The sequence below is a fragment of the Eptatretus burgeri genome, chromosome 15, assembly GCF_056783735.1.
Source record: "Eptatretus burgeri isolate ZD-2024b chromosome 15, Ebu_testis_v1, whole genome shotgun sequence".
Taxonomy (NCBI): Eukaryota; Metazoa; Chordata; class Myxini; order Myxiniformes; family Myxinidae; genus Eptatretus; species Eptatretus burgeri.
In genome coordinates, this window is record NC_140975.1 from 35,866,201 (window position 1) to 35,887,863 (window position 21,663).

Genomic DNA, 21,663 nt, shown 5'->3' on the forward strand with positions numbered 1-21,663 from the left:
GTTTGGGTTCCTTCTGATTACTCCAATGCAGGACTGCACCTATTTGGTCTTCCATTTGATTTTAATTTAATTTATTTTAATACATTCTGAATTCCATTGAATAATGAATAAAAATAAAATATACGTCATGGGTCAGGGTTAGGTGTCCGATCAAAGCGGGGCGTATTGGTGTCGGGGTTCGAACCCCGGTCCTTGAATTACAATGTAATTGGGAGAGACAATAATCAACAAATATAATGGCTTAATCACAGCAAAGATAATGTACCTTCACACAGCACAAGAAGTCATGAACAGGTCTGTAATTTATTTTTAATCATCAATCAATCAAACAAACGATCAATTGAATAACCAATCAATTAAACAGCCAATCAAACACCTGTGCACAAGTTGAACATAATGCCACAGTGAATATAACAAACTGCTCTGTCTATCTTCAGTCAATCCTGGTTTTATATTCTTTTTTAGCAATGTACTCTTGAGCAAGACACATCTTGCAGGAAGTGGCTCAATCTGTTCTTGCACAGAGCACATCTCATGGTTAGTGGCTCAATCTGTTCTTGCAGAGAGCACATCTTTCTCTGGTTCCAGTAATCAACAGGGTCCCTATTGCGGAACTTTTACAAGACATCAGCATTTCAAACACAACATCTTCACTTCATCTCCAAGCGAGAGAGAGAGGTTGAGAGAGGTTTTTCCCTCCTCCCTCAGGCCAGCAGAATGGGGAGCGATTTCGACAGCACAGTGGTGCCGTGGAAATTTAAGAAACATTCTGTGCGCAGTGTTTTTACTTGGCCCATGTCTCCAAATACAATTCATGGTTATCTATCTATAATTCCAGAAATCTCTGTGTGTGTGTCTGTCTGTCATGGTGTTCATGGTGGTTGGTTTTCGTGTGCAGCCTGTGGCTGCTGGTTGCATGATTTTCTGGGGACGTGGCTGTGCTGCTGAAACAGTGCCCTCTCGTACCAGTACACTAGTACTCATTTCACTGACCTAAGAAGGATGACAGGCTGAGTCAACTCCACTTGGTATTAATCCAACGGCCGAAAGGAGCTCGAACTCAAGACCCAAAGATCTTAAATGAACCACCTTAACCGGAAATGAACGGCAACCGAGAGATAACGAAGTGAAAACGATTGAGTGCGAAACGGGATGGCCGTTCATCAACATTGATGGGCGAATGAACAAACTCGAAGTTAAATCAATATCAAATTCAAACTAACAATCAACAGTACCCTTCATTGTGACGTCACCATTGTGTGTGACGTCACAGAGCAATGGAAAATTCATGATCGTTACCGATTTGTTCCAGTTCAAACTTTGCTTTGAGATGGCGAGGACAGGCATTTTCCTCATCACTTTGCAAAGTTTGATCTTCTGTTTCGTCCTTCACTATTACTTTGGTTACCTTCTAGAACTTCCACAGGTAAGCTGTAAACGAGTAAGAACATTTATGTGTACATTTTAAACGGTTTAAAGTATCAAGGTACAGTTTGTCCCACGGGTGTTCGACGATCTGTGTGGGTTCAATTTCCCCCAGTGATCACCAGTGATCAGGTGTCTGCAGAAGGGAGGGTCTTGTTGCTCGCGGAGGTTACGTTCTTGAAAAAGCCCACAAACTTAGTGGTTGGGGGTCATGGGGAAATAGGGTTAGGGACTTCAGCATTAAAGTTTCCCCAAATTGTACCCTTAATTAACATGTTTGTGCATTCTGTTGTGGTCACTATTTTCCTGTGGGTTGAAGAGTGATCTCTCTCTCTCTCACACACACACACACACACACACACACACACACACACACACACACACACACACACACACACACACACACACACACACACACACACACACACCAGGTATAAACGGTTTTCTGGGGAGGAATCTGTGTTACATGGAAGGGTGAAAGGGGTAGGGGTGAGGGATACATGGTTGGGATGTGCTCGGTATTGAATCTAAATGACTTTCTCCAATTCAACGTTTTGTGTGTTCGTGTATTTCACACAGAAGTGGAGACGATATTCCCAGGATATCTGGGAAGGATTGAGAATCCTCCTTCCGTTTCAGGTATGACGTCATGCAATACACCATTAGCATTTGATGTGGATTATCTCCATATGTGGGTTTCAAAATGTGGATCAGAACCCTCCCAGGTGTGTGTGTGTGTGTGTGTGTGTGTGTGTGTGTGTGTGTGTGTGTGTGTGTGTGTGTGTGTGTGTGTGTGTGTGTGTGGGTGTGTGTGTGGGTGGGTGTGTGTGTGTGTGTGTGTGTGTGTGTGTGTCTCGTTGATTGTTATCTCCATTTGAGGGTTTAAGGAGATGTAAAGAAGTCCTCCCATGACTCAAAGTATCCACCTCTACTTCGGTAAGGGATCACTCCTCATGGACTAAGCTGTTCACCTTTGTTGTTCTCAGACTTTTGTTCTGAGGGTTCTTTTCAGGATCATCACCGAACCCCAGACTGTCTCCAATTGTCGTTCCTTTGTGGTAATATTCCCGGGGGTGGTAATCTCATTGAGGTTCTTCTTTATCATTTCCATTGCTCCAATTATCACGGGTGTAATTTTGACGTTCTTCATATTCCATGATCTCTTGATCTCACTCTTGAGATCCTGATATTTGGTTATTTTCTTGATTTCTTTATTTTATAACCAAAATCAGTGGGTACTGAAACCTCAGGTCGTACATGTGCGTGACTTCCTTAGTCTCAATTATCATTTTTGGTTCGTGTTCCCATGAGTTTTCTAGGACTGTGTTGTTGAAGTTCTTACAGATGTTGGCTTCTGAACACATTTTGACTCATGTCCTGTCATTCCACAATCTACAAAGAAACCACACGCTTATGCTTGACGTTTGTAAATGAAATAACTAGTCTATCTCCCTGCCGTTACCACAACATGATCAAGGTTAAGTACAAAACATTTCCAGGTGTTTCAGGTCGTAGCATCGACTTCGAGAAACCTCCAAAGGAAGCTAATCTGACTGTGTGGGCTTCATTGCTTTATCCATGATGTTTGAGTATCATTTTTGTGTCCAGGTGTTCATTCAAGTAGGTACTTATTAGTTGGTGTATTACTTATAATACAGGTAGATACCTCCTCAAAAAGGTGTTCATGCAGGTCGGTACCAGGAAGTAGCGAGTTTAGTTCCTCTGTTTGGAGGACATTGGGTGAAGCCCAGAGAGATTCTGATCGTTGCATTTGTTTGGATGAAACCTCTCACCTTTATTCAGGTACTCGTGCATCTTTCTTTTGTAATATTATTACCCTCGCCAAAGGAGAGGGTATTGCCTTTGGCTCTGTTTGTTTGTCCGCACAGAACTTTCGGGTTTTTCTCCACAACTGCTTGTTGTATTGAGACAATTTTCACCATCGGTGTGACCACTCATGCCGAATGTTTTAATCATAATTACATCATTGGTCACGTGGTATGGCAGCTATGTTGGAAAAAAATTTTGGACCTCTGTATCTCTTAAACGGCACCACAGAAAAAATTGAAACTAGGTAAACGGCATGTACTTCTCATGGGGAATAAGCGTGATTTTTTTTGATGATGTCATAGATGCCTTTGTTATGATATCAAAATTGTATATGTAGAATGGTACATCTGATCCGTGTGAAAATTTTTGAGGGTCATCGAGGGATAAAATGGTCCACAGAAAAATAATTGATGATGTCATCAGTCACGTCATTCGGCAGCCATATTGTTTAAAAAAAAAAACCTTCAAAAATCTTCTCTGAAGTGGCTGAACAGATCGAGGTGAAACTTTACACGTATGACCGTTTATCCATGAGGAACAAAAGGATAACCATGCGAAACAAAAAAAGGTCACTTGGTTTAGCAGCCATATTGGATTTACTCAAAAACCTATAAAAATCTTCTCCAGATTGGCTGGACAGATCGAGGGGAAACGTCACACAAATGCTCCCCAAGCCATTGGTGTTCAAGTTTGTGAAGGAATAATTGAGAGGTCACATGATTTGACAGTCATATTGGATTGAAGAAAAGATTAAATATTTTCTCTGGAACCGCTTAATCAATCGACATGAAACTTCAAATTTAGGACCTCGTGGTGATGCGGAATTCACGTTTTAAATTTCAACTTGATCGGTCACATGGTCTGGCAGCCAGAATTATTTCATTTTTTGATATGGTTTTTTGTGTTTGTTTATTTGTTTATTTTTAATCAGGCTCATTTGGCTGTGCCTGGATGGGTTTGATTGTTGTGGAGTAGCAGCTGAAATGTGAATCTTTCCAGGTTCCTCCTGATGACTTCATTACTTTTTGCTTGTTTGGGTTCCTTCTGATTACTCCAATGCAGGACTGCACCTATTTGGTCTTCCATTTGATTTTAATTTAATTTATTTTAATACATTCTGAATTCCATTGAATAATGAATAAAAATAAAATATACGTCATGGGTCAGGGTTAGGTGTCCGATCAAAGCGGGCGTATTGGTGTCGGGGTTCGAACCCCGGTCCTTGAATTACAATGTAATTGGGAGAGACAATAATCAACAAATATAATGGCTTAATCACAGCAAAGATAATGTACCTTCACACAGCACAAGAAGTCATGAACAGGTCTGTAATTTATTTTTAATCATCAATCAATCAAACAAACGATCAATTGAATAACCAATCAATTAAACAGCCAATCAAACACCTGTGCACAAGTTGAACATAATGCCACAGTGAATATAACAAACTGCTCTGTCTATCTTCAGTCAATCCTGGTTTTATATTCTTTTTAGCAATGTACTCTTGAGCAAGACACATCTTGCAGGAAGTGGCTCAATCTGTTCTTGCACAGAGCACATCTCATGGTTAGTGGCTCAATCTGTTCTTGCAGAGAGCACATCTTTCTCTGGTTCCAGTAATCAACAGGGTCCCTATTGCGGAACTTTTACAAGACATCAGCATTTCAAACACAACATCTTCACTTCATCTCCAAGCGAGAGAGAGAGGTTGAGAGAGGTTTTTCCCTCCTCCCTCAGGCCAGCAGAATGGGGAGCGATTTCGACAGCACAGTGGTGCCGTGGAAATTTAAGAAACATTCTGTGCGCAGTGTTTTTACTTGGCCCATGTCTCCAAATACAATTCATGGTTATCTATCTATAATTCCAGAAATCTCTGTGTGTGTGTCTGTCTGTCATGGTGTTCATGGTGGTTGGTTTTCGTGTGCAGCCTGTGGCTGCTGGTTGCATGATTTTCTGGGGACGTGGCTGTGCTGCTGAAACAGTGCCCTCTCGTACCAGTACACTAGTACTCATTTCACTGACCTAAGAAGGATGACAGGCTGAGTCAACTCCACTTGGTATTAATCCAACGGCCGAAAGGAGCTCGAACTCAAGACCCAAAGATCTTAAATGAACCACCTTAACCGGAAATGAACGGCAACCGAGAGATAACGAAGTGAAAACGATTGAGTGCGAAACGGGATGGCCGTTCATCAACATTGATGGGCGAATGAACAAACTCGAAGTTAAATCAATATCAAATTCAAACTAACAATCAACAGTACCCTTCATTGTGACGTCACCATTGTGTGTGACGTCACAGAGCAATGGAAAATTCATGATCGTTACCGATTTGTTCCAGTTCAAACTTTGCTTTGAGATGGCGAGGACAGGCATTTTCCTCATCACTTTGCAAAGTTTGATCTTCTGTTTCGTCCTTCACTATTACTTTGGTTACCTTCTAGAACTTCCACAGGTAAGCTGTAAACGAGAAGGAACATTTAAGTGTACATTTTAAACGGTTTAAAGTATCAACGTACAGTTTGTCCCACGGGTGTTCGATGATCTGTGCGGGTTCAATTTCCCCCAGTGATCAGGAATCTGCAGAACGGAGCGTCTTGTTGCTCGCGGGGGTTACGTTCTTGAAAAAACCCACAAACTTAGGGGTTGGGGGTCATGGGGAAATAGGGTGAGAACTTCAGCATTAAAGTTTCCCCAAATTGTACCCTTAATTAACATGTTTGTGCATTGTTTTCTGCTCATTATTTTCATGTAGGTGTGGGTTGAAGGGTGATCATACACACACACACACACACACACACACACACACACACACACACACACACACACACACACCCATACACACACACACACACCACGTATAAACGGTTTTCTGGGGAGGAACCTGTTTTACATGGAAGGGTGAGGGGTGAAGGGGTAGGGGTGAGGGATACATGGTTGGGATGTACTCGGTATGGAATCTAAATAACTTTCTCTAATCCAACATGTTTTGTGTATTCGTGTATTTCATACAGAAGTGGAGACGATATTCCCAGGATATCTGGGAAGGATTGAGAAACCTCCTTCCATTTCAGGTATGACGTCATGCAATACACCATTAGCATTTGATGTGGATTATCTCCATATGTGGGTTTCAAAATGTGGATCAGAACCATCGTGTGTGTGTGTGTGTGTGTGTGTGTGTGTGTGTGTGTGTGTGTGTGTGTGTGTGTGTGTGTGTGTGTGTGTGTGTGTGTGTGTGTGTGTGTGTGTGTGTGTGTGTGTGTGTGTGTGTGTGTGTGTGTGTGTGTGTGTGTGTGTGTGTGTGTGTCTTTGTGCAGCATATCTCAAAATATTGTGGATGGATACAGATGAAATTTGATAGACAGATTGGGAGTGTGACAAGAACGAACTGACGAAATTTTGCTGAAGATCCGGATCCGACTACTCTATTTTTTTTCATTGATTCTTCATCATTGAGTGATTGGGCGAAAAACGATATGCAACATGATATCTCAAAAAGTTGTGGACGGATTCGGATGAAACTTGGTGGACGGGTTGGGTGTGTGACAAGGACGAATTCATTTTGGTGAAGATCCGAGTCCAGACCTGGATACGATAATTCTTTAATTTTAAAATGGATTCTTCACCATTGAGAGAGGGACAAAAACGATGTATATAATGATATGCAAAAATGTTTTGGACTAGAATGTAAAAAATGTCTTGGACGAGAATGTAAACATGTCTTGGATGAGAATGTAAAAAATGTCTTGGACGAGAATGTAAAAAGGTCTTGGACTAGAATGTAAAAATGTCTTGGACTAGAATGTAAAAAATGTCTTGGACGAGAATGTAAAAAGGTCTTGGACTAGAATGTAAAAATGTCTTGGACTAGAATGTAAAAATGTCTTGGACGAGAATGTAAAAATGTCTTGGAGGAGAATGTAAAAATGTCTTGGACTACAATGTAAAAATGTCTTGGACGAGAATGTAAAAATGTCTTGGACGAGAATGTAAAAAATGTCTTGGAGGAGAATGTAAAAATGTCTTGGACTAGAATGTAAAAATGTCTTGGACTAGAATGTAAAAATGTCTTGGACGAGAATGTAAAAATGTCTTGGACGAGAATGTAAAAAATGTCTTGGACTAGAATGTAAAAAATGTCTTGGACTAGAATGTAAAAATGTCTTGGACTAGAATGTAAAAATGTCTTGGACTAGAATGTAAAAAATTTCTTGGACTAGAATGTAAAAATGTCTTGGACTAGAATCTAAAAAATGTCTTGGACTAGAATCTAAAAAATGTCTTGGACGAGAATGTAAAAATGTTTTGGACAAGAATGTAAAAGATGTCTTGGACGAGAATGTAAAAATGTCTTGGACGAGAATGTAAAAAATGTGAGCCAGAGGTCAATATGTTCTCGAGGATCAGGCATTGTATGGTGGAGTTAAACACACTACCGAGTGCCCTTCTCGTTATTATTGTGACCACGAGGTGTGAATACCAACAGGTGTGCACTAAGAAAGTATAATGTGTATTTTATTTAGTTGAACGATGATTTTTCAGCTTGTTTTTCAGGTGCTTTGTTTCACAGGAAAATGTTTCACACCTGTGTTTACAAAGTGTGGCCCGATTGTCTATTTCACCAGATATAATGAAACAAACAAATCATTATTTGTTTTATAGCAAAATATCACTCTGTCTGTGGTGTGATCTGTTTTGGTGACGACAAATTTTCCATTGATGTCACGTGGTTTGACATTGCCTCGTGACGTCATAACGTTCTCCCATCATGTTGATTGATGTAAACAAGATTTATCACAATAGATTATAATAACTTATTTACTTCAATTTACCCAATCATGTGCAGCTTTAGCTCTTTTAAATCATTATTTAAACCAAAGGTCAATTCCACAATGTCCATGAGTGACAGGTGTGAAGGGAAGGTACCAGGCTATAGTAGAGAGCAGCAAGTATTCCATCGAGTTACAGACAAAGGCCTTGGAGCCCATGACAAGTTCAGATTTCAAAAGAAAGACTTGATATTGTCAGAAAATTTCCATGTCCTGAGACTCGCTTTGGGTGCCAGCTGTAATATACGGTCTGCTCAGAAGAGGTGATGGTGATCGTGATTCCCAGAATTTGGAGAAACCAAACCTATTCCAGCAGTTCATTATGGAAACATGTTTAACAATCCTTCCAGAGAGACCCACGAGTCATGTGGTGTCTCCAGCGGAAGCCCGCCTCACATGGACCGGTCTACTACATGCAGTGACCGGTACATGCTACGGTCGGGGTCATGGGGACGGGTCTCTTCTATAAGTCCTGTGGTTTGACCAGAATGTCTTGGAAGGGGGTGCCCCTAAGACATAGGTCCCACTACCCTCCTCCATAATTTTCCGTGGTGTTTGTGATCTACTTCCCAGGGTCCTGAGTTCAAGACCCGTTGGCTGCTGAATTAACACCAGGGGGTTGACTCAGCCTGTCATCCATCTGAGGTCGGCGAAGTGAGTACCAGTGTACTGATCCCGGTGTATGCCCCGGTTAGAATAGGTATACCATATCCCTGTGTGTCGTAAGAGGCGACCGGGGTTGGCGTCAGGAAGGGCATCCGGCCATAAAACATTGCCTCAAGAAAAAGCCTAACCCCTGCACAGCAGGGAAAAATGGCTGTAAAAACGTTTGTGATCCACTGCGTGCGGCATTGCCTTGTGACGGCTGGGTCTTGGGGGAGGGGACTGTTGGGGTCGGCGACGAGCATTCCGCTGGCAACTTCAGACCCCTAACCTAAGTTGGCCCAGCCGTACATGGTTAACCACTGGGTCATTGTGTGCCTTGCGCCAACGGCCCAGCAATATTGGTGGACACGGTGTCCCGCACTTCTCCGGGCAGATTGTATTGCCCACTGCATCAGGTGTGCAATTTCAATGGACTAGACCTGGATCCTGCTTTAGTGCAGCGCATGCCCACTCAAGTGGTCTGGAGTCTTGGAACGCCCCCTCTGCACTGCAGTGCGCAACGCCTGAAATGCATTTGAGTGCGGAGAGGGGGGGAGAGGGGACGATAGTGGGCCAGGGTGGTTTAAGTCCTGGAAGGAGAGGCGTCGAGCCGGTGCCGACCCCTCCCCATGACTCCACCTTGATAACCTTATGGGGGCCCTCGAGGCGCTGAATGACCAATCGCAGCCTCTGTGTTTGCAGGTTTCTTGAATCAAAAATATGATCCAGGCTTTCAATGACATCTTGGATGCTGCTATCCTGTCTGTATCTGTTTGTGATGAGGATGACGAGGTCATGGAGAACGTCACTTACCTTGGCAGTGATAGTCATGTCTCCACATGTTGAGCCAGAGGTCAATAGACGTCTGGATCGGGCCTGTGGAGTCATCGATTCAATGCATCATGAAGTGTGGTGCTGTCGGTATCAATGCAGGCAGGAAGAAGGTCCGAGTCTTGAAGTCCTTGATGCTTTCAGTCTTGCTCTATGGATGTGAGACCTGGACTATAACCAGGTATCTGAGACAGAGATTAACTCCTTCTCCACCAGGTCTCTTCAGAGAATCCTTGGCTATCACTGGTTAGACTTTGTGTCCAAATGAGCAGTTGCTGAGAGAGACTCAAATGAGATTTGTTCCCTTGAGAGTCGATGAGCGTCAGTTTCGGCTGCATGGACACGTGGCTCGTTTCCCTGACGCTAATTCTGCTCAGCAGATTCTCACAGTGAGGGGAGCCTCGTGAGTGGAGAACGTCAATGGGCCGACCAGGTGCCTCGTGGCTCCAGCAAGTAGATCGGCATCTGAAGGAGACGGGGTTGGGCCAGGTATCTGCCTTGGGGATGGCCAGAAGGAGGCCCCTGGAGTACCGGCGGAAAGTGGACGCAGCGATGCGCTGCTCCGGTGCATGCTCCCATACCTGACTTGAGAGTGAGAGGGAGATGGACCAAGAATTATCAACATGTGATTAGTGGGCACCAGCATTGCATATTCATCAGAGAAGCAGCAACTGTTGAACTGCCTGTGGGATGTGGAAATGTTGGAGAGATGTTCAACAAGTTATCAGAATGAGATCTAATGTATCATATTGCCATGGTGACGTTATATGTTGGGGAGAGTTACAAAGGTTAGGGGAGTGGGGTGGGGGGTGGGGAGTGAATCAGTGGTGTACGTTGGAGGGGTTTCTGAAAATGCTTTTTAAATGTGCAGTAAGATATAGACAGTCTCTAAGATGTTCATGGTGGTTGGTTTTCGTGTGCAGCCTATGGCTGCTGGTTGCATCATTTTATGGGGTGTGGCTGTCCCTCTGATACAGTGCTCTCGATTAGCAGTACACAAGTATTCATTTCGCCGACCTCGGAAGGATGATTGGGTGAGTCAACCCCACCTGTTGTTTATCCAACGGCCGACAGGAGCTCGAACTCAAGACCCAAAGATATTAAATGTACCAACTTAACCGGAAACGGATGGAAACAGAGAAATAACGAAATGAGAACGATCGAATGTGAAACGGGATCATCATTGTTCAATAACAATGATGGGCTAACGAACGAACTCGAAATTAAATATACAGTGTATTATGTTAAATTCAAACTGACAATCAACAGTACCCTTCAATGTGACGTTACCAATGTCTGTGACGTCACAGAGTGATGGAAAATTCATGATCGTTTCCCAGCACTATTTGTCCCAGTTCAAACTTTGCTTCGACATGGCGAGGACAGGAATTTTTCTCGTCGCTTTCCTTAGTTTGATCTTCTGTTTCGCACTTCACTACAACTTTGGTTACCTGCTAGAACTTCCACAGGTAAGCTGTATACGAATAGGAACATTTATGTGTACGTTTTAAACGGTTTAAAGTATCAAGGTACAGTTTGTCCCACGGGTGTTCGACGATCTGTGCGGGTTCAATTTCCCCCAGTGTTCAGGTGTCTGCAGAAGGGAGGGTCTTGTTGCTCGTGGGGGTGACGTTCTTGAAAAAACCCACAAACTTAGGGGTTGGGGGTCATGGGGAAATAGGGTTATTTCCCGCATTAAACTTCAGCATTAAAGTTTCCCCAAATTGTTCCCTAAACTAACATGTTTGTACATTGTTTTGTGCTCATTATTTTCATGTCAGTGTGGGTTGAAGGGTGATCACACACACACACACACACACACACACACACACACACACACACACACACACACACACACACACACACACACACACACACACACACACACACACACACACACACACACACACACACACCAGGTATAATCTGTTTTACATGGAAGGGGTCGGGGTGAGGGATACATGGTTTTGATGTGCTCGGTCTTGAATCTAAATAACTTTCTCTAATCCAACATGTTTTGTGTTTTCGTGTATTTCACACAGAACTGGAGACGATATTCCCAGGATATCTGGGAAGGATTTGGAAACCTCCCTCTGTTTCAGGTATGACGTCATGCAATACACCATTAGCATTTGATGTGGGTTATCTCCATATGTGGGTTTCAAAATGTGGATCAGAGCCCAGGTGTGTGTGTGTGTGTGTGTGTGTGTGTGTGTGTGTGTGTGTGTGTGTGTGTGTGTGTGTGTGTGTGTGTGTGTGTGTGTGTGTGTGTGTGTGTGTGTGTATATCTGTGTGTGTGTGTTCGTGTGTGTGTTCGTGTGTGTGTGTGTGTGTGTGTGTGTGTGTGTGTGTGTGTGTGTGTGTGTGTGTATGTGTGTGTGTGTGTGTGTGTGTGTGTGTTTTACTTACCCAATGGGAGTTCATCCTCAAAATGCCCCTCCTGTTTGTGTCAATCAATTTGACTGATTGTACACATGAACGTTGTGTTGTACCAACTATGAAACGTCATCCTGGTGTTTCACGAGCATGGTGATCCATCAATCTGTGTTCCATCTCTCTAATTCACATTAAACTGAGCGTCCTGTATGCGAGCATTCGTTGGTGGACGTTAAAGATCTCATGATGTGCTTCATGAAGAGTCTGCGAGCTATCACCGGCAACCCAAATAAATTACAAATTCTTCTTTTAGCTCCTGCTGGGAAGGCAATGGCAACCCACCCAGTTTCTCAACAAGGGTGATACATCACCTTCCTTGAAAATAAAATGGTTAGGCACATCTTTAACAGAGAATGATACTTCCTAATTCAAATATTATTGATGTACACGTGTATCTATATGTATGTGTCCATGTGTACATGTGTATGTAGATGTGGATATGTGTTGTTCCCCAGACATGGGACAGGGGGAATCCATAGCTAGAATTTTTGAGGAATTTATCTTGGTCTGTGTGCTCGAGTAGGTTCTATTTACACTTGTATCAGGGATCTGCAAGGGCTAAGGTTTATGTAATATGTGCACAGAGGAAGGCAGTGAGTGTAAACTGAGAACACAATAGAACAAGGAGTCGTTAATAAAACCTTGAAGGACTTGTGGCACCCAGCAGTTAGATGGACGACGACACGGTGAGGGGGCTGTGATACGAAGATGGGGAAGGGGGAGTATCCATAAGTAGAATGTGGTGGAATAAGATATCATTGTTGTTCCCCTCCCCGCCAAGAATGCCGGAGATGGTGGACAGTAAAATAAGTTCCGTCCGACCGACTGACCGATCATCTGTGCACGTACTTTTTGGTCCGTGATATTTCAAAAACCTTTGAACATTTATCATTTATATTGCAGATATCTATTTGTCATGACATTATCTCAACCTGATTATATCATGGCTGCGATTGGCTGAATTATGTTGCCATCTCAGAAACTTGGCTTATCTTTGTGATATTTGAAAAACTGTTCAAGATTTTGCTTTCATATAACACAGATCTGTTCCTCATACCACGAAAAAGGTGGGAGACCCAGACTATCAGGTCCTTGTTTTCAAAATCACTTTCTCTGTTTTATCCTGTGTAATGTATTTTATTTTTTCCTGTCTTTCATGCAGAGTTTGCGAGGATATTCGGTGGAGATGTGGGAAAGGATCGTAAACCTTCTTTCCATTCTGGTATGACGTCATGCAATACACTGTGTGTGTGTGTGTGTGTGTGTGTGTGTGTGTGTGTGTGTGTGTGTGTGTGTGTGTGTGTGTGTGTGTGTGTGTGTGTGTGTGTGTGTGTGTGTGTGTGTGTGCCGTCCCTCGGATGGACGTTAAACTGAGTGTCCCATATGCCACCATTCGTTGGGGAACGTTAAAGATCCCACGGTGTTCCTCTCGAAGAGTAGCTATCGCCAGCACTCTAAACAAATCACAAATTCTTTAAATGCTGCTGGGAAGGCAATGGCAAACCACTGGGTTTATCCCTTGACAAGAAACTGGTTTGGCAGCTCTTTAAGAGAGCATTGTTCATCAGAATGTGTCTACCATGGTTTCTCACCACCATTGCTTGACGTCATAATCTTGTAAAATCAAATCTTTTTTTACTGTCCCAAGAATATTCTTTAGTTTATCTTCCAATGCTATAAAATAATTCTCCTGCCCTTACCCTTGTGCACAGATTTTCCAGATTGGTGCTGTCAATGAAGGACTGATGGATTCAGTTCGCGATATCTCGTTTGTCGCGATTGCCATCTTCTCATTCGTTGCAGTCATTCATTTTAAACCATCGCGCTGGTTCAACAAAAAGAGAATCAAAAAAAAGTGCTCCTTCCACTGGTAAAGACCACAAGTTACTTTTTCATCAACATGATTACGTCATCGTCCATAAGGAGAAGATGGCTCAGAGATTTTAAACTATTTTGTCCTTAATTTTTTGGAAGAATCAACTTTGACAAACTAATGTCTGGTCGAGTGATGGCATTGGGAATCAGAGTGGGGAACACACTCTTCTAGTTGTCACTTGACGTTCAGCCATGGGTCACACCTGTCATGGAAACATGAAAGATGTTATTCTGTCTTTCATCAGAATCATCCCTTGGGTCCTTGTCCTGAATGGATCCTCTGGGGATGTGGTTCAGGTAAAAAAATATTTTGTTGAATTAGCAGGTGTGACCTTGAGTATTAACTTGGTGAACCCTTAAATCACTCACGTGTGCCTGGTGTTTGCTTAAGGTTTAGGGTGGTGGGCTTGGGGTCCTAGGGTCCTGAGTTCAAATTCCCCTTCGCTGTTGAATTAATACCAGGTGGGGCTGACTCTGCCTGTCATCCTTTCGAGGTCGGCAAAATGAGTGCCAGCTTGTTGGTATACAGTGTCAGAGTGGTGACCCGTCCAGGATTGTACCCAATAGCCAAGGAGACTGCTTTGGCAGCACCAACACACAGAGTATGGTCCCAATGGATGGAAACCACTCACTTTAAACTTTGAGCCTTTCATAGGAGATCACATTCGGTTTACTTCTTCTTCTTCTTCTTCGTCTTTGATTTTTTTTTTTTTTGTATTATTCACAATGGCTTCTCCTTTTTTTGTTCCTTAATATTTGTATTTTCCTGTTTTAACTCTTGGTTGTTTTTTCATTCCACAGCCATCCTTGAACCTTGTTTGAGTTACATTGGCAGATTCAATGTCTTGTATCCTAAAACAACACAGTGCTCATGGAACATGTTTTTTGTGTTTTACATAAACGTACATTTTATGCTTTTTGCTTTGTACTTCACTTTATTTTGAACTTAGAAATACTTCCTTTGTTTCTTGCAGTTTTCATCGTTGTCAGAAACATCAACAGAAGAAAAAGGGAGATGAGGATCAGCTGCTGCTCAAGGAGCTTCAAGAAAACGAACGATTGGAGATGCAGAAAGCAAAGGAAGAGGAAGCTCTGAGAAAGATAGAAAAACTTCAGGAAGAAAGTGAACATATGCACCAAAAAGAAGAAAGTGTAAAAGAAAGAGAGCTGTTAGTTCAGCTCAGAGAGCAAGAGGTGTTGGAAAAAGATGCAAAACAAAAATTTGAGGAAGAGTTTTGGATCAAAGAGAAAGAAAAGTTTGAGAAAATCATGGAAGAACAGCAGAGGAAAAGCAATGAAGAAGACATGAGAAAAAGAAATGAGGAAGAGCAGATCAGAAAGCGTGAAAAAGAGCTGAGGAAAAGAGAAGAGAATGTTTACAAAATGGAGAACAAGATGTGCCAAAAAGAAGAGCAATTGAAACAAAAAATGCAAATAATTAACACAATAGAGGAAGAGCTATTGTGCAAACAGCGAGAAGCACATCAACGAGAACAAGAGATTTGTGATCGAGAAAATAAGGTGTATAGATGCGAACAAAAGGTCTTGCAAGGTGAGATGAAGGATAATAAGTGTATGGAGCAGGAAGAACAGATGCAGAGTAAACAGGAGGAACAGACACGGAGTAAACAGGAAAAACAGATTCAGAGTAAACAGAAAGAACAGACACGGAGTAAACAGGAAGAACAGATACGGAAAGAACGGGAAGAACAGAACCAGAGAGATGACGAAGAAGGGAATAGACTTCTGTGTGCATTGTTTTCGCAGAATAAAAGAGTGGTGACATACAAAAGTGTGAGAAATGAAGAGAAACCCCACGGTGGTGACAGGAAATACTATCAGCAACAGAGGCCTCACTATGAGCACAGGAATCAGTGGCAGCAACAAAACAAACCCCATGGTGGTGTCAGTCATTACCATCAGCAACAGAGGCCTTACCATCAGAACAGAAATCAGTGGCAGCAGCAACAAAACCCCCATGGTGGTGACAGGCGATACGTTCAGCAAGAAAATCCTCACCGTGGGTCCAGGGTGCAGCGGTTTTGAGGGGCTTCAGAAACAGAAGCCTCATCATAATAACAGGCAACAACAAAAGAAACAGTACGGTTGTGAGGGGCTTTAGCAACAGAAGCCTCACCATTATAACAGGCACAAACAAAAGAAACAGCACGGTTTTACGGACTTCAGCAACAGAAGCCTCCCAGTGATGAGAGGTGGCATCAGCGGCAGCAACAACAGAAACAGCACGGTTTTGAATGGGTCACGCAATACTCAGGACCTTCAACAGGTAAGCACTTCAGGACTTTGGTGAAGTTAGACGTTGAGATACCGGGTTCAAACACAGCCCACCCCAAGATAAAGATGTTACATTGAAAGAAATTTTGGGAATTGATCTTTTTACATTAGTTGTTGTTAATAGTTCCCTCTATGATGAGCAAGAATATCCTGAATTGTGGAGATTATTGTGATTATAATTTCGGTCAGAAAGATAATTTATTTCCATTGTTATCCACATGCACTGGTGGTGGTGTTGGTGTTGGTGTTGTTGGTTTTATCCTGGTGTTGGCTTCGCCGTTATGGTGGTGGCTTGGGATCCTTGGGTCCTGAGTTCAAATACCATTTGTCACTGAATTAACACCATGGGGTTGACTCAGCCTGTCATCCTTCTAAGGTCGGCGAAATGAGTACCAGTGTCGCAGCCAAATGGCTGCACATGAAGGGAAGGGTTATCGACGGACTTATTAAATCTGGTATTGGTGTAGCGCAGGCTTGATGGGCCGAATGGCCTTCTCCTGTGCCTTATTCCTTGTAAATCCTTGTAAATGCACTATAAATAACAATTGCTTTAACTCTCTTCCCTACTCTCTTCCCTGGATGAAATAAAAACACCTTGTTCTCTTTTTATTAGATTACCTGATCCATCAGTGCATTTCCTTCTGTGTCCTTTCCTGGATCTTTTATCAAACGTTTGGAGATGTCAATGTATTTAACCTTTCATGTTGTTATTGTTTTTCCAGAGGCTCATCAGAAGAGGTGCTTGTTCTCTCCTTCACTCCCTCAACGAATCCATCCCATCTGTCATCATGTAGGTACCCCAGATACATGCATCACGTTACTAATTATTACAAACTTCATCTAAGCGACATGTTCTTCACCTGTATTGTATCCCATTTTGTCTGTGCTTCAAAAGCGTTGAGAACAAATGTACATTTTGTTGCACTCAGCCAGACAAGCACCAAATATATCTTACAACTAGAGGAAGTCTGGCATGACAGTTAAGGTAGTCACATAAAAAATGACTGTATACACCTGAAAGATCATTAAAGTAATTTGTATTTGAAAATATACACACACATGCAGTACACGGTCTTGGCTCATGGAGGAGCTAGTACACAGAACAGAAACAGCAAGAGAAAGGGGAAAACGCCAACAGCAAGGTGAACGGAGAAACTAGATGGAGACAGACAAACGAGACAGAGACGGAGATGGAGACAGACAAACGAGATGGAGATGGATGCAGGTAACACTGAGAGTTAGGGGAGAACACAAGGGGTGACAAGATGGATACATAAGAAAAGTTTTGGGAGGGGTTGAGGGTGTACATATAATATATAAAATTTAAGGCAAAATAAAGTTTCGTAATGGCCACTGGAGAAGAAGATAAAATATATGGTGGTGGATCCATTTTTCAGGATCCGAGTTTTAAAAAATAGTTGCTTTGTAAAGGTAATGATATTCTAAGAATGGAAAGGATTTGCTAAAAGTGAGCAGATGGCACATCCAGAGAGAATAGTTCATTGTGTTGTGGAAATGTGACTACTGTAGATGTCTGTTTGGTTGTGGCAATGTTGCAACTGAGGGTGTGTCCGCAAGGGGCGTAGCAATGTGGCTACGATGGTTGTGTCCATTAGTGGTGTGGTAATGTGGATAGGATGGGTGTGTCTATTCGTGGTTTGACAATCTGGCTACGATGGGTGTGTCCAGAAAGGACATTATCAATGTGACTCCTATGGATGTCTCGATTCAGAGTGTAAATGTGGCAGACATGGACACATCCATTTTAGGCATGTCAACCTGTCCAATCATAGAATGGGTACTTTTCCATTTGTTCATCATGTGATCGAGCTGGAGCAAGTCCATGGAATACATGCTGTGATTGTTGTTAAAAGCTCTTCAAACCAAAATATTTTTCTCAATTCAATGATCATATTCATCTAAATGCTCCGATAACTGAGTTGGAAAACACTGGCACTGACCACCTGTTCATGTATGTGCCATGATATACATGTTACTATAACGGAGAGCTATTGTTACCAATGAACAACTATTTGGGTTCAAATATTCACAATTTTGGACAACATCAGCCTCCTTTCTTCCCTCTCCTTATCCTCCCTCTCTTCCTCTTCCACATGTAATTCGTGTGGAAATGAGAGCTCTGAGAAAAATTGGAAAAATGTAAAAGTAAGTCATTAATTGATTAATTTATTAAATTATCAAAGTTCTCGGATTTGGAAAAATGTCAAAATTAAATAATGCAATCTGGAGACGGCAATGGTTCACGAGCAATGTACATGGTTCGCCTTTTTTATTTTTTGACCTTCGAGGGGACCCCACGGGTAAACTGGCGGGAATCGGGAAAAACGTAAATGATGTCAAGTTGTAGTACTCGAAGAGCACTACTTACATACCAACTTTCATTCGAAACAGTTGAAAACCCGAGGAGCTCGATGCCCAATTTATTGCTTTTTTGACATTTTCTAAGTTCGTGTCCTTGTGACCTTGACCTTGGGACTAAAATGAAAAGTCGAACTCCGTGGGGCTATGCGGGTGCCATTGGGCTAACCAAATACCGAAACCCTTGCCAGATTTGACAAACCCCCTCAGAGAAGATGTAACTTGAAACCGGCTACCCCCTAAAAACACGTCTTTTGGGCGTGGCTCCGCCCATAATGGGTTCAGCACGCCCATTCTCCGGAAAACACAACTAGATCATGATACAAACCTCGCACCCTAATTTTATCAAGATCTGATCACAACCCACAGAGCTATGCTTGGGACAGACAGACAGACAGACAGACAGACAGACAGACAGACACACACCCATAACGAATACAGTGGTCACTTACTGACTCGTGAACCAACATAACGAATATAGTGGTCATTTACTGACTCGTGAACCAATATTATTTATTTTAAATAATAGCATTAAATAATATTGAAAATTCATTAAAAAATATTGGGAAAAATTTAATAATAACAAAAGAATATCTTCACCCCAATCTGAACAAAATATTTTAATTAATGAAATATTTTAACCCCTACTTAAAAATATCAAAATTCTGGAAAATCAAAGTAAATTTGAGTAAATGTGAAAACTTCTTGAATACCTCTTCCCACACACACCCCTCTCCCCTCCATCACACAACCTCTCAATATTTTAATTCTGGTATGTATAAATATTTAACATTGAAGTAAATGAGGAAACTTTAAACTTCTTGACTATCCCACCAAACTTCCAAATCAACAGGATGGAAATCAATTAATAAACAAATGAATATTTTATGAAATAACCACCACAATTTCAAGCAAGCAGGACCAGAAGAACATTTTATCAATTGAGTATATTGTGTAATATCTTTAATAAAACTCGTCACTGAATGTTTGTTTAAGTATAACAGGAATTTTTTTTCATTACTCTGGCCCAATGCCCAGGCTTCCTTCCAAAACAACACTCAAAGTGACAAGATCAATCCCTTCATTTATTTAATGATATATTTTGATGTAAATTAATGATGCAATGTCTCAACACCCATCCCCCAACTTTCCCAGGCTTTTTTGAACAAATCACATCTCTCACCAATGAACAAACCACATCTTTCACCAATGAACAACTCCACTTCAACTGACATCTCTATAAAGCAAGAGAGAACAGGCTGATTTCAAACACCTTGGATTCATCTCTGTGTTTGAGAATGGAGGTTGCTGAACTGACTGGGGAAGACTGAATTGGCTGGGATAAACAGTGCTCTCCCAACTACCAGAATTGATTTACACATTCACATCGATATGCTGAACTTGAACCTTGACTCTCGAAAGGTAAGGATTTAAAAAATATTTACAGAGCTTGATTATCTGATGTTAAATGAACGGAATTAATTAAAACTTTATTATTTCCTTCCACAGGAAATTGTTTCAGATCAACAACCTCAAAACACCCTCTTTGTCAAAACGAGAGGTGAGCTCATTGATTTGTTTGAGAACCTTTTAAATGATGAAAACCTTGGAGACTCACAAAACAAGTTCTACTTTGGAGACTCACAAGAAGAGTGCTACCTCAAAGACCCAGCATACGAGTTCTACCTTGGAGACTCACAAAATTGGGAAAATCAGGAAAAGAGTTCTGCCTGGATGGCTCACAATGTGAGACCTATCTTGGAGACTCGGGAAAAGGGTCTGTCTCGATGGCTCACGATGTGAGACCTACCTTGGAGAGACACTAATTTTGGGAATATCAGGAAAGAGTTTTGCCTTGGAGACTCGTCATGCGGGTTCTATTTTAGAGATTGGAAAGTGGGTTGTACCTTGGCGCCCTTTGGAGTTCCAAACATATTGATGTCATTCTTTATTGGATATTGATGAGAGGTAACTTCAGTTGATGAAAAATTAATTCAATGATATATTATTTAATTTGATGTTAGATAAGTAATGTTTTTATTTATTCCTTTTCAGCAATATCAAGAGAGTGTTCTGAAGAACTCGTAATCCTCTAGACACGTTCATAAAACATCTCTGTCTCCCTATCTACTTCTTCAAACTTTAAACAACTGAAGCTTCATTCTTCAACAGAACTGGAAGAAAAGAAAACAAAATTGTTGTATAAATAGAATACATTCACCTTGTGTTATTATTGAACTGTGAAATAAAGACTTCTTATATGAAAAAAACAAGCTCAAATGAGCTAAGATCCTCGTCCTCTTAATGATGACGTCGTAAAAACGAATATGACGTCATTGTGATGTATCAGTTTTGCGATAAATTATCTGTGCTAATGCCTGGCTTGATTCCCGCAAACAAAATTCAAACAGCATGCCTAGTTTCGGAGATAATGGTATAGGCGATTTCCATTAGCAGCGATGTTTTGACATCAACTTTTTTTCTAGGAAGAATTTCCAAAATCGGAGATGGTTACTGCCTGTGCGTGGGCTTTCTGCATATACATGGTGAGTTTCACGAAGATCCGATGAAAACTCTGGGTTGTGAAACAAAAAATGTCAAAAAATAGGAATGACTTCATAGAAATTGATATGACGTCATAGTGATGTATCATATGTGCGGTAATTCATCTCTGCTAATGCCCTGTTTGATTCCCGCAAACAGAATTCAAAAAGCTTTCCTAGTTTCGGAGATAATTTTTTAGGCGATTTCCATTAGCGGAGATATTTTGACGTCATAACTTTTTTTCTCGGAGGAATTTTCAAAATCGGAGATCGTTACTGTCTGCGCAGGGAATTTTTACATATATACGCCAAGTTTCAGGAAGTTTCGATGAAAACTGTAGGCTGTGAAACAAAAAAGTCCACAAGAAGAAGATGAAGAACAACAACGTGAGTAAGACTTAGAGATCCTCCACGAGGATCTAAAAACTGTAGAAATGATTTTTGATGTGAGGATTTGGGTTTGGGTTTGTGTGTAAGGGATGGGGTTGAGTTTGAATGTTAGGGTTAGGGTTGTGTTTGAATGTTAGGGTTGGGGTTGAGATTGAATGTTTGGGTTCGGGTTTGAATGTTTG

The 21,663-nt window shown here is 41.6% G+C and overlaps 1 protein-coding gene across 1 annotated transcript in view; it reads left to right on the forward strand.

The window, feature by feature from the left end:
* The first annotated feature begins 443 nt into the window (after positions 1-443).
* Positions 444-21,663, forward strand: part of LOC147011927 (uncharacterized) — a 21,704-nt gene continuing 484 nt past the window's right edge. The window contains exons 1-10 of the mRNA XM_085857585.1: positions 444-2,064; positions 6,270-6,329; positions 11,606-11,665; positions 13,162-13,221; positions 13,712-13,869; positions 14,849-16,161; positions 16,892-16,959; positions 19,704-19,970; positions 20,058-20,109; positions 20,604-21,663. The exon at positions 20,604-21,663 is cut by the window's right edge and continues 484 nt beyond it. Of these exons, the coding sequence (XP_085713711.1) occupies positions 1,957-2,064; positions 6,270-6,329; positions 11,606-11,665; positions 13,162-13,221; positions 13,712-13,869; positions 14,849-15,920 (1,518 nt within the window). The 5' untranslated portion in view covers positions 444-1,956 and the 3' untranslated portion in view covers positions 15,921-16,161; positions 16,892-16,959; positions 19,704-19,970; positions 20,058-20,109; positions 20,604-21,663. The remainder of the gene's footprint in view (positions 2,065-6,269; positions 6,330-11,605; positions 11,666-13,161; positions 13,222-13,711; positions 13,870-14,848; positions 16,162-16,891; positions 16,960-19,703; positions 19,971-20,057; positions 20,110-20,603) is intronic.